This window comes from Balearica regulorum, chromosome W (genome assembly GCF_011004875.1).
Source record: "Balearica regulorum gibbericeps isolate bBalReg1 chromosome W, bBalReg1.pri, whole genome shotgun sequence".
Taxonomy (NCBI): Eukaryota; Metazoa; Chordata; class Aves; order Gruiformes; family Gruidae; genus Balearica; species Balearica regulorum.
Window position 1 is genome coordinate 29,590,487 of NC_046219.1, and position 12,511 is coordinate 29,602,997.

At 46.0% G+C, this 12,511-nt stretch overlaps 1 protein-coding gene across 1 annotated transcript; it reads left to right on the forward strand.

Annotated features, from left to right (window-relative positions):
• The first annotated feature begins 261 nt into the window (after positions 1 to 261).
• LOC142599351 (uncharacterized) lies at positions 262 to 3,813 on the forward strand. The gene is made up of 2 exons (XM_075739216.1): positions 262 to 2,587; positions 3,759 to 3,813. Exons 1-2 carry the CDS (start codon positions 303 to 305, stop codon positions 3,811 to 3,813), a joined length of 2,340 nt encoding a protein of 779 aa, XP_075595331.1. The 5' UTR covers positions 262 to 302.
• Positions 3,814 to 12,511: the final 8,698 nt, after the last annotated feature.

The window sequence follows — 12,511 nt, forward strand, 5'->3', positions numbered from 1 at the left end:
AAAGAAGGCACCGTCAGAGCAGTGGACATCTAGGCAAAAAGGACCTTTGAAACTCAGACTGTGTAGAAAATTTGACAGGGAACTGGAAAGCTAAAAGAACTGGTTTTCAAAATGGAAAATTTATAAAGGGTTTGCATGTTATGTGTTGAATTATGAATATTATGAATTGTTTGATTGGGTTGATAACACTTTTTTGTGTTTTGTCACTGATCTGTAGCCAAAGAAATATAGAATGGCCATGGTCCCAAGCTATTATGGGACCATATCCCAAAGACCGTTCCCCAAATTTAGCCACTGTGGTAATGCATGAATCTGAAGTTTACCACCCACCAGAGTGGGAATGGGACAGAAAGGACTGGGTCCGTGTCTTAACAGGAACAATTGGAGAAAAAATCCAAGTAGGATGCAGAAAGATGGAAGGATCTCTTCATGAGAAAGCTTCTTCAATTACCATCACCGGAAATCTCTTAGACCCTAGTTCTAATATTACAACGAGACTCTGTCCCACCACAGAATGGAAATGTAACAAACAAGATTCTCTCATTACGTGTTGCCGCCAGCAGAATGTCGGTAATTACCCCTTAGACCCTAGTACCAATAATGTTGAAATCACCAAATTCTGTATTAAGGAACAAGGAGATTGTTGGCACAATTTTACTTTGACTAAGCCAGTTTATGTGGTGTGCAATTGGCGACCTAATCCATTGACAGGAGGATTACGAGGCCTTACATTTAAATTCAAGATAAATGTTGTAACTAAACCCCTAGTGATGCTTGTTGCAGTAGTCACGCACGCTGGCACAGATACCCTTTTTACGTTAACTAGTAAAAGTGAAGTCACCCCCTCTTTTATGGTACCACAAGGGAATGACATCACAATAAGATGCAGATTAATCACTGAATCTCGCATTGAACCTATAAACAGTTATGAAAATGGACCACGTGGCCCTATTTTGTGTAAAGATCAAAATTTAGACTGTTGGTTAAATTTGACTGCTGTACAATACTCCCGTAAAGTAATATGTGGTAAAAATAACACCAAATACTGGGGAGAACTTAAAATAGACGTTATAATACCTACTACCCAACCAATTGTTGCGCTTAACCCGAAAATCTTTGAAATTGGACCATATGTGATCAGAAATACAGGCTTGCAACAAATATTGTTTAACCCGGCATGGTCTCTCAAACAAGTTGAATTGTCAATGCAAAACAATGTTTCAGATATTCAACCAGCTTGTTCACCTTTCTTAAAAATCTCATATGAGGGGTGGACAACCTGGCTGCAAAAACGAACTCTTACTATGAAAAGAACACGGAGAGACTTGACCGGTGTTTTGGGAACAAGATTGGGAGTTTTAAATAGCATTGATTCAGAAATAATAATGAACAAATTGGCGGCCTCAATTAGTGATTTGGCTAGATTACAACAGCCTTTACGATCCTCTTTACTGGCTTTAGGAACTAACCAGTGGCTGTTGTCAAGTATATTACCCACATGGGAAAGAATAAATGTAAGGGACCACGAGTTAATTACGGACGCACTTGGGGTGATCCAAAATAACCTCTCCTTGGCTCTCAGTTGTATCCAGGCTCAATTATGGATGCAGTCGGTGGCTGCCTCAATTATAAGAGAAGGCAAAGAAGGCACTCTCCCTACTGAAATTAGGAAAATAATTTGGGACAGTGCTACTGATTTTGAGAAAGAACTCCAGCCCTGGTGGAGCCTGGTAAACTTTACTTATGATCCTGTTACAAACACAGCTACAACTTTTGTGCTCACTATATCTAATGCTACTAAATACTCAATTTATCCCATCATTGCATTAGGGATAAACCATAACGGAACTATACTCTATCCTTCCGAGCATAGAGTATGGGCCCGAAAGATGAATGAAAAATGGCAAACTGTTAATTTGGAATCTTGCATCGTGCGGGAACAACAAGGATTTGTCTGTGAAGGTAATGCAGTTGAGGCACAAGATATTTGTCTGGATACTGAACAAAATATTTGCCATTTTGGGGTTCATCCTAACGAAAACCCTGAAACCATACTTATATATATTGGCAAGGGCTGTGTATGCTTGAGAACTGTTTGTGATTTTTTATATGTAGATGAGGTAGTGGTAGAGATTAGAAATCATTCAAATTTTTGTATTTGTAATTTTACTAAGATTGATGGATGTGACTTTTCTTATTCGACCCCGGTCACATCGCACCAACTTTTGCAGTCTAATTACATGTTGATTCATGAATTATTACCTATCCCCATTGGAATGAATCTCACTTTAGTAAAACAGTTATTACGACACAAAGATTTGATTGAAATTCTGGAAAAAATTAAGGAAAACGGGCAGAAAACCCTAATAACTGTTCATCACAATGTGAAAGAAATACATCGAGTTTTTGAAAGAGTGCAGAGAGATGCAGAACTTAAATGGTGGGACACACTTTTCGGATGGTTGCCTACTGCTACAGGCATCCTAAACAAGTTGTGTCACCCCATCGTGATTCTCTTAACATTGGTTTTGATTAGTATGACCTTGTCAGTAATATTATATATCATAACTTGGAAAATGATGAATTGGTTAACATATCTGAAAAAACAAATTACCCGTGAAACTTCTCTCACTCATACGATCATCCAAGCTGTTGCGAAACAGCAAAATAAACAAACAATCCCAGAGTTTCCTCCAACACATAGAAAATAATTAGTATAGTGGAAGTATTGAAAAGGTGATTATTTCAAAACTTCCAAAGGGGGGACTGTAACCGATGTGTTTAACTTTTTAACCATGGTGATGGGATCAAGATGAGATTATTAGCAGTAGTAGGGAATGAGAAAAACATTTTAGGAATGAGGACCTGAGAGCTTGGTGGTACCATGGAACTGATAAACTGTGTGGTTGGTATGTACCATGGAACTGATAAACTGCGTGGTTGGTACATGAGCCAAATAATATTTCATTTTCTGTCAAAATCATGTCCTTTGAGTGAACTTTGTTCATTATAATCTCATTATAATACCAAAACACACCTCCATGCTAAAAGTTACCCACCTCCAAGGTACGACCACCCCTCACTGGGCATGCTCTCTGAATTTCTTTAAGTATATAGCTTTAAAAGCAAAGCGAGAAAGTTTTACACCAATCATAATGAAGTAACTATGTAACTATGTGATGTAATTGTAACCATGTGTGTATTGAGAATATAAATATGTGCATGTTCGTAGGCTAGGTATGCACGTTGGGTGGAACTATCCCCCGTGCATCCAGCGCTGCAATAAAGAATGCCTGCCTTTTAACACTACATTGGTGTTACAAGGTTTATTCCCGGATTTCGGTGACAATGGAGTAAGAGAATGGTGTCTGTGAAATAATCTGGGCATGACGTAGATGGTATGGAATAAGGGGTGGATAATGTCCTGCTTCTGGCAAGGATAGAGTTAATTTCACAAGGAGCCAGGACAGGTGAGCCAAGCTGGCCGGGGGCTATTCCATACCATGTGACATCATGCTCCCCATAAAAGGGGGCTAGTCAGGCAGGGCTCGGCGTGGCTCGGGGATGGGTTGAGCATCCAATTGGTCGGTCCTCAGATCGGTAAATTGTTCTCTGTTATCACCCATTGTGAATATCTGTTATCAGTACTGTTGTTGATTGTTTTCCCTCTCCCTTGCTATCCCAGTAAACTGCCCTTATCCCAACCCTCGAGGCTTTGCCGTTGTTTTTCCGTTCTCCTCCCCATCCCGCTGGGGCAGGGGTGAGCGAGAGGCACGTGGTGCTCAGCTGCTGGCTGGGGCTAAACCACATTAGCAGGCTTAGGAAGTGTGGGTTGGATGAGTGGAGAGTGAGGTGGGTAGAGAACTGGCTGAATGGCAGAACCCAGAGGGTTGTGATAATCGGCACAGAATCTAATTGCAGGCCTGTAGCTAGTGGTGTGCCCCAGGGGTCAGTGCTTGGTCTGGTCTTATTCAACATATTCATCAATGACCTGGACAAGGGGACAGAGCGTTCCCTCAGCAAATTTGCTGATGATCCTAAGCTGGGAGGAGTGGCTGACATACCAGAAGGCTGCACTGCCATTCAGCAAGATCTGGACAGACTAGAGAACTGGGATCCCCAGTTCAAGAAAGATGGGGAACTACTGGAGAGAGTCCAGCAGAAGGCTACAAGGATGATTAGGGGACTGGAGCATCTCTCTCATGAGGAAAGGCTGAGAGAGCTGGGTCTGTTTAGCCTGGAGAAGAGAAGACTGAGAGGGGATCTCATCAACGCTTATAAATATCTAAAGAGCAGGTGTCAAAAGGAAGAGGCCAGACTCTTCTCAGTGGTGCCCAGTGACAGGACAAGGGGCAATGGGCACAAACTGGAACACAGGAAGTTCCATCTGAATATGAAGAAAAACTTCTTCTTCACTTTGAGAGTGACAGAGCACTGGAACAGGTTGCCCAGAGAGGTTGTGGAGTCTCCTTCTCTGGAGATATTCAAAACCCACCTGGATGCAATCCTGTGCAACCTGCTCTAGGTGATCCTGCTCTAGCAGGGGGGTTGGACTAGATGATCTCCAGAGGTCCCTTCCAACCCCTACCAATGTGAATCTGTGAAGCTGTGAATCATGAAATTATAGAGTTTTCGATTCATGAAGAATTAAGAAGGGAGGTCAGGAGAACCTTGGACTTCCAGAGGGCAGACTTTGGCCTGTTTAGGAGCCTGGTTGGCAGAGGCTCTTGGGAAGCAGTTCTGAAGGGCAAAGGAGTCCAGGAAGGCTAGACATTCTTCAAGAAGGAAATCTTAACGGCACAGGAGCAGGCTGTCCCCATGTTCCAAAAGATGGGTTGATGGGGAAGAAGACCGACCTGGCTGAACAGAGAGCTTTGACTGGAACTCAGGAAAAAAACAGAGAGAGCTTGGCCTTTAGAAGAACTAACAGGCAACTCAGGAGGACTACAAAGATGTTGTGAGGTTATGCAGAGAGAAAATTAGAAGGGCCAAAGCCCATCTAGAACTTAATCTGGCTACTGCAGTAAAAGATGATAAAAAATGTTTCTATAAATACATTAACAACAAAAGGACGGCTAAGGAGAATCTCCATCCTTTATTGGATATGGGGTGAAACATAGTGATAAAGGATGAGGAAAAGGCTGAGGTACTTAATGCCTTCTTTGCCTCAGTCTTTAATAGTAAGACCAGTTGTTCTTGGGGCACCCAGCCCCCTGAGCTGGAAGACAGGGATGGGGAGCAGAATGAAACCCCCATAATCCAAGGGGAAATGGTTAGCGACCTGCTACACCACTTAGACACACACAAGTCTATGGGGCTGGATGGGATCCACCCAAGGGTACTGAGGGAGCTGGCAGAAGTGCTCATGATGCCACTTCCCATCATTTATCAGCAGTCCTGGCTAACCAGGGAGATCCCAGTTGAGGTTACCAAATGCGATGCCCATCTACAAGATGGGCCGGAAGGAAGATCTGGGGAACTACAGGCCTGTCAGTCTGACCTCGATGCCAGGGAAGGTTATGGAGCAGATCATCTTGAGTGCCATCACACGGCACATACAGGACAACCAGGTGATCAGGTCCAATCAGCATGGGTTCATGAAAGGCAGGTCCTGCTTAACTAACCTGATCTCCTTCTATGACAAGGTGACCTGCTTAGTGGATGAGGGAAAGGCTGCAGATGTTGTCTACCTAGATTTTAGTAAAGCCTTTGACACCATTTCCCACAGCAGTCTCCTGGAGAAACTGGCTGCTCATGGCTTGGATGACTGTATTCTTTGCTGGGTAAAAAATTGGCTGGATGGCTGAGCCCAAAGAGTTGTGGTGAATGGAGTTAAATCCAGCTGACAGCCGGTCGCAAGTGGTGTACCCCAGGGCTCAGTATTGGGGTCAGTTCTGTTTAATATCTTTATCAATGATCTGGATGAGGGCATCTAGTGCACCCTCAGTAAGGTTTCAAACAACACTAAGTTGGGCAGGAGTGTCAATCTGCTTGAGGATAGGAAGGTTCTACAGAGACATCTGGACAGGTTGGTGTCCTGGTTTCAGCAGGGATAGAGTTAATTTTCTTTCTAGCAGCTGGTATAGTGCTGTGTTTTGGATTTAGGATCAGAATAATTTTGATAACACACTGATGTTTTCAGTTGTTGCCAAGCAATCAAGGAAGTTTCACCTTCTCATACTGGACTGCCAACGAGAAAGTGAGGGGCACTCAAGAAGCTAGGAGGGGACACACCCAGGACAGCTGGCCCAAACTGACCAAAGGGATACCACATCGTGTCATGTTCTGTATATAACTGGGAAGTCAGCCAGGAGGCGTGTCAGCTCGGGATCTTGTGGAGCATCGACTTCGGGTGGTGAGAAATTGTGCTATTCTTCACTTGCTTTGTATATTATTATTATTATTATTATTTTCTTTTTTTTTGTTTTGTCCTATTAAATTGTCTTTATCTCAACCCACGAGTTATTTTTCCCTTTTCCACTTTCAATTCTCTCCCTCATCCCACAGGGAGGGGGGAGTGAGTGAACGGCTGTGTGGTTGTTTTAGCTGCCTGCTGGGTTAAACCACAACATCTGGATCAATGGGCCAAGGCCAACTGTATGAGGTTTAACAAGGCCAAGTGCCAGGTGCTGCACTTTGGTCACAACAACCCCATGCAACACTACAGGCTTGGGGAAGAGTGGCTGGAAAGCTGCCTGGAGGAAAAGGACCTGGTTGTGCTGGTTGACAGCCGGCTGAACATGAGCCAGCAGTGTGCCCAGGTGCCAAGAAGGCCAACAGCATCCTGGCTTGTATCAGGAATAGTGTGGCCAGCAGGAGTGGGGAAGTGATCGTCCCCTTGTACTCAGCTCTGGTGAGGCCACACCTCGAATACTGTGTTCTGTTTTGGGCCCGTCAGTACAAGAAAGACATTGAGCTGCTGGAGTGTGTCCAAAGAAGGACAATGAAGCTAGTGAATGGTCTGGAGAGCAAGCCTTATGAGGAGTGGCTGAGGTAACTGGGATTGTTTAGTCTGGGGAAAAGGAGGCTGAGGGGAGACCTTATCACTCTTTAAACCTACCCGAAAGGAGGTTGTAGCGAGGTCGGTGTTGGTGTCTTCTCCCATGTAACAAGTGATAGGACAAGAGGAAATGGTCTCAAGTTGCGCCAGGGGAGGTTTAGACTGGATATTAGGAAAAATTGATTCACCTTAAGAGTTGTAAAGCCCTGGAACGGGTTGCCCAGGGAAGTCGTGGAGTCACCATCCCTGGAGGTATTTAAAACACGCGTAGATGTGGTGCTTAGGGATATGGTTTAGTGGTGGACTGGGCAGTGCTAGATTAATGGTTGGACTGGATGATCTTAGAGGTCTTTTCCAACCAAAATGATTCTATGATTTTATGAACAAAGGAAGAGAATAAAAATAATAATAGTAATAACAATAACAACAGTAACAGTAGTAACAACAACAACAAAAATAATAATAATCTATATAAAAACCATTGTCTGAATCAGTTTTTTCTGGGGTACCATGTCACCATAGGAATTGCTTTTCAAGGCCCAGGATACTATTCTGGGTGGTGGCATGGGAGACGGGATATGTTTCCAGCCATCCGGTGGTTGCTTTTACCATTATAAGTACATAGCGCTTGTCTTGGCGGGTTTGTGGGAGTGTGATATAATCAATCTGCCAGGCCTCCCCATATGTATATTTCAGCCATCGTCCTCCATACCAGAGAGGCTTTAACAACTTGGCTTTTGTGATTGCAGCGCATGTTTAACATTCATAGATGACCTGTGCAATACTGTCCATGGTCAAGGCCACCCCTCAACCATTAGTCCATCTATATGTTGAATGTCTTCCTTGATGACCTGAGGTCTCAAGGGCCCATGGTGTGTGAGCATTTATGTGACATACTGACATGGTTTAGCCCCAGCCGGCAGCGAAGTGCCACACGCCGCTAGCTCACCCCTCCCCCGGCGGGATGGGGAGGAGAACAGAAAAACAACGGGCAAAGCCTCGAGGGTTGGGATAAGGGCAGTTTACTGGGACAGCAAGGGAGAGGGAAAACAATCAGCAACAGTACCGATAACAGATATTCACAATGGGTGATAACAGAGAACGATTTACCCATCTGAGGACCATCTGAGGACCGAACAACCGGATGCTCGACCCATCCCAGAGCGATGCTGGACCCGCCCCTGCCCCACTAGCCCCCTTTTATGGTGAGCATGACATCACATGGTATGGAATAGCCCCCGGCCAGCTTGGCTCACCTGTCCTGGCTCCTTGGGAAATTAACTCTATCCTTGCCAGAACCAGGACATTATCCACCCCTTATTCCATACCATCTACGTCATGCCCAGATTATTTTACAGGTCTCATTGACTTAGTCTATGGGCTATCGCTCTAAAATGTCCATCGAGTTCATTTAGTCCATGGCTTTGGGTTCCATCTGCCATTACAGTTTCTCAGGGCAGGGGCAATGGTGCGTGCTGCTGGATTGTTGTACGTTGCATCCGGGGTTTTCACAGCCGGTGTATCTGGTATGGTCCATGCTCGCAGTCTGGACGTCAAAGATGTGATTTTTCAATAAAGTTTCTGGGCACGTGTTGAAGTCAGTTCTAGTTCCATCATCGTGGCACTTTGTTCAGTTTCAAAATCCATCCTTCATTAGTTTTGGGTGATTCTTATGCTCATACCATTGATACAGTATATCGCTATTAACATCATGCAATTTAATTTATTGGCTATTCTCACCCAGAATCAAATCCCCTTGGGGTACACACCAGACTTCCCCATCTTTTCTCATCACCCACCAAGTGCACCCTGGTCCCTGAGCAAAAGCAATCTTGCAGATGCGCTTGCCCTTGCCTGAAGCAGGGATAACCCAAACTGTTTTTCCCAACACATTTTTCATGCGCACTACAGGAACTTTATCGCCTTCTGCTGGGCGTGGAAATTTTGATTGGGCAGGGCTAGCTCGATTGGCAGATCCCCTAGTGCTAACTAACCAGGTGGCCTTTGCTAGATGTGTGTCCCAGTGTTTGAGGGTCCCACCACCCATTGCCCTCAGGGTAGTTTTTAGCAGTCCATTTTTTACATCTGGTCCTGCCCGGACTGGCCCAAGAGCTACGGCATGAACTATTTCCTGTTTCATTTGTTCAAAAGCTTGTCCTTGCTCAGGGCCCCATTTGAAATCATTCTTCTTCTGCGTTACATGGTAGAGAGGGCTTACTATCTTAAACTGTAATTCGGAATGTGCATTCTCCAGAAACCCACAACACCTAAGAAGGCCTGTGTCTCCTTTTTGTTGGTTGGTGTGGACATGGCTGCTATTTTGTTGATAATATCCATTGGGATCTGACGCCGCCCATCATGCCACCTTATTCCTAAAAACTGGATCTCCTGCGCAGGCCCCTTACTGCGCTTTATGGCGAAGCCATCCTGCAGCAGGATTTGGATTATTTTCTTCCCTTTCTCAGAAGCTTCCTCTGCTGAGTTGCCCCATACAATGATGTCATCAATGTATTGCAGGTGCTCTGGGGCTTCACCCTTTTCCAGTGCAGTCTGGATCAGTCCATGGCAAATGGTGGGGCTGTGTTTCCACCCCTGGGGCAGTCAGTTCCAGGTGTACTGGATGCCCCTCCAAGTGAAGGCAAACCGTGGCCTGCACTCTGTTGCCAAAGGGATCAAGAAAAATGCATTTGCAATATCAGTTGTGGCATACCATTTGGCTGCCTTTGACTCCAGTTCATATTGAAGTTCCAGCATATCCGGCACAGCAGCACTCATCGGCGGTGTGACTTCATTCAGGCCACGATAGTCTACCGTCAGCCTCCACTCTCCATTGGACTTCCGCACTGGCCATATGGGACTGTTAAAGGGTGAGTGGGTTCTGCTGATCACTCCCTGATCCTCCAGTTGATGAATTAGCTTGTGGATGGGAACCAGGGAGTCTCGGTTGGTGCGGTATTGCCACCGGTGCACAGTTGTAGGAGCAATCGGCACCTGTTGCTCTTCAACCCTCAGCAACCCCACAACAGAATGGTCCTCCGAGAGACCAGGCAAACTAGACAAAGGATCAATTTCCTCCATCTCCAAGGCAGCTATTCCAAAAGCCCACCGGTAGCCTTTTGGGTCTTTGAAATACCCTTTCCGGAGGTAGTCTATGCCCAGGACGCACGGAGCCTCTGGCCCAGTCACAATGGGGTGCTTTTGCCACTCATTCCCAGGTAGACTTACTTCAGCCTCCAACAGAGTCCACTGTTGGGATCCCCCCATCACACCAGAAATAGATATCGGTTCCACCCCTTCATAGTTCGATGGCATTAGGGTACACTGTGCACCCGTGTCCACTAGGGCTTTGTACTCCTGTGGGTTCGATGTGCCAGGCCATCGGATCCACACAGTCCAATAAACCCTATTGTCCCTCTCCTCCACCTGGCTGGAGGCAGGGCCCCTCTAATCCTGCTCATCATAGTCACTACTCACCTCTTGCAAAAAGGACTTAGAAGTCCCTTCAAGAGGATCAGAAGTGCGATCAGGCCTTTCACTTGGTCTGGGGGGCTGCCCGGTGGAAACTGGAGCAGCATTCTTTCTGGAAGAGTCCCTTTTTACAGCTGTCTTGCCTTGCATCTCAGGTACTCGTGCCCGCAGGGTTGAGGTGGGCTTCCCATCCCATTTCCTCATGTACTCTCTGTGGTCGCGCAGATAAAACCACAGGATTCCTCTTGGTGTGTATGCTCTATATCCCCTCTCCGGAGCAGAAAAATGCTTACTCCTAACAGCTGAAATATGGGTCTGTGCAGGTGGGGAGTAAGATATATCCTCTTTGAGTTGCTGGATCTCCTAGGACAGTTTCTCACAGCCGAGATGAGGGAGGAAGAAAGGCTCTCTTCATACTGCCGGAGTCGGCCAGCCACTTAGTCCACTGTGGGTGCCTCTTTGCTTTTCCAGTCGATTACTGCCAGTGAGTTGGCATACGATGATGGTGCACTTTGCACAAATTTTCGCCACATGGTTCGGGTACACTGGACTTCATCGGGGTCTGTGGGCAACTGTGCGTTGTCCGGGTCATAATAAACCATCTCCCGCATGGCTAATTCCCTCAGATATTGGATACCCCTCTCCATGGTGGTCCACTTGCCTGGCCGACGTACGATATCTTCGCTGAAAGGATACCTTTCCCTCACACTTGACAGGAGTTGCCTCCAGAGGCTGAGGGCCTGTGCCTTCTTCCCAATTGCCTTGTCAATGCCCCCTTCCCTAGAAAGGGATCCCAGCTGCTTGGCTTCCCTGCCCTCCAGTTCCAGGCTACTGGCCCCGTTATCCCAGCAGCGGAGCAGCCAGGTAATGATGTGCTCCCCTGGAAGGCGGCTGAAGTCTTTCCGCATATCTCGCAGCTCACTCAGGGACAGGGATCGAGTGATCACTTCTGGTTCTGGCTCTTCTTCTTGTTCTCGTGATGGCCCCAGTTCATCATCATCTTTCACTAAGCGAACTGATTTCCTTGTGTATTTCTTTTTGTGTATAGGGGCGACTGATACTGGTATGGGTTGATCTTTTAGCTCGGCTACAGTGCCTATTGTGGGGGTTTGGGTAGCTGCAGTGCCTGTTGCGGGGGTTTGGGCAGCTGCAGTGCCTGTGGGTCCGCTCTCTCCCTCTGGATGGTGCTGTCTACTGTCAAGTAGTGTTTCATAGATTATGGCCAGGGCCCAGCACAGCGCAGTAAGTTGTGTCTCCTTAGAATAGCCACAACATTTTCCTTTCAAATATTCTACCACTTTATCAGGGTCTTGTAGTTGTTTGGGAGTGAAGCTCCAAACCATTGGGGGTGAGAAGGTCTCTAGATACCTGCCCATATTCTCCCACATGCCATGCCAGCCCTGACCATTCAGTCTTGGGGAAGATCCCTGGGTGGTACTCTTGAAAAAATTTTTGCTAACCCTGAACAGGAGTGGGAAAGCATGCAGGAGACCTAGCAATAGGAATATACTGGCCTGAACATTCCAAGGGTATTAAAAAATTCTCAAAAATTGTTGTAACCAACCAAAAGGGAAAAGGGGAGGTGAAAGAGTGGGAGAAGGTATCCCCCCCTGTCTTCCCCATGGATTGGGTCCAATTATTAATCAATTCTGAAAGATGTTGACCGAGGTACGGGCCTGACCGAAATGCTACATACACATACCAGCTCAGACCCATGACTGTCAATGATATCTTATCATAAGTCATTATTACACAATACAACAACATGGGAACACGAACCCCTCTCCCAGAGGTGATAAACAGCACCACAGGGATTACATAGAGTAAACATGGGTTTACAAACCAGAGCCATGTGACCAAACAGAACATCATTATGAGCAGCGACTGTTTCAATAACATTATAAATGCTTATAACAACTTTGTTTTAACACACTTGGGTCAGACTTGTCGTTATCACAACCCCTCGAGCCCCACGTTGGGCGCCAAAAAGGACTGACGTGGTTTAGCCCCAGCTGGCAGCTGAGTGCCACGCGCCTCTCGCTC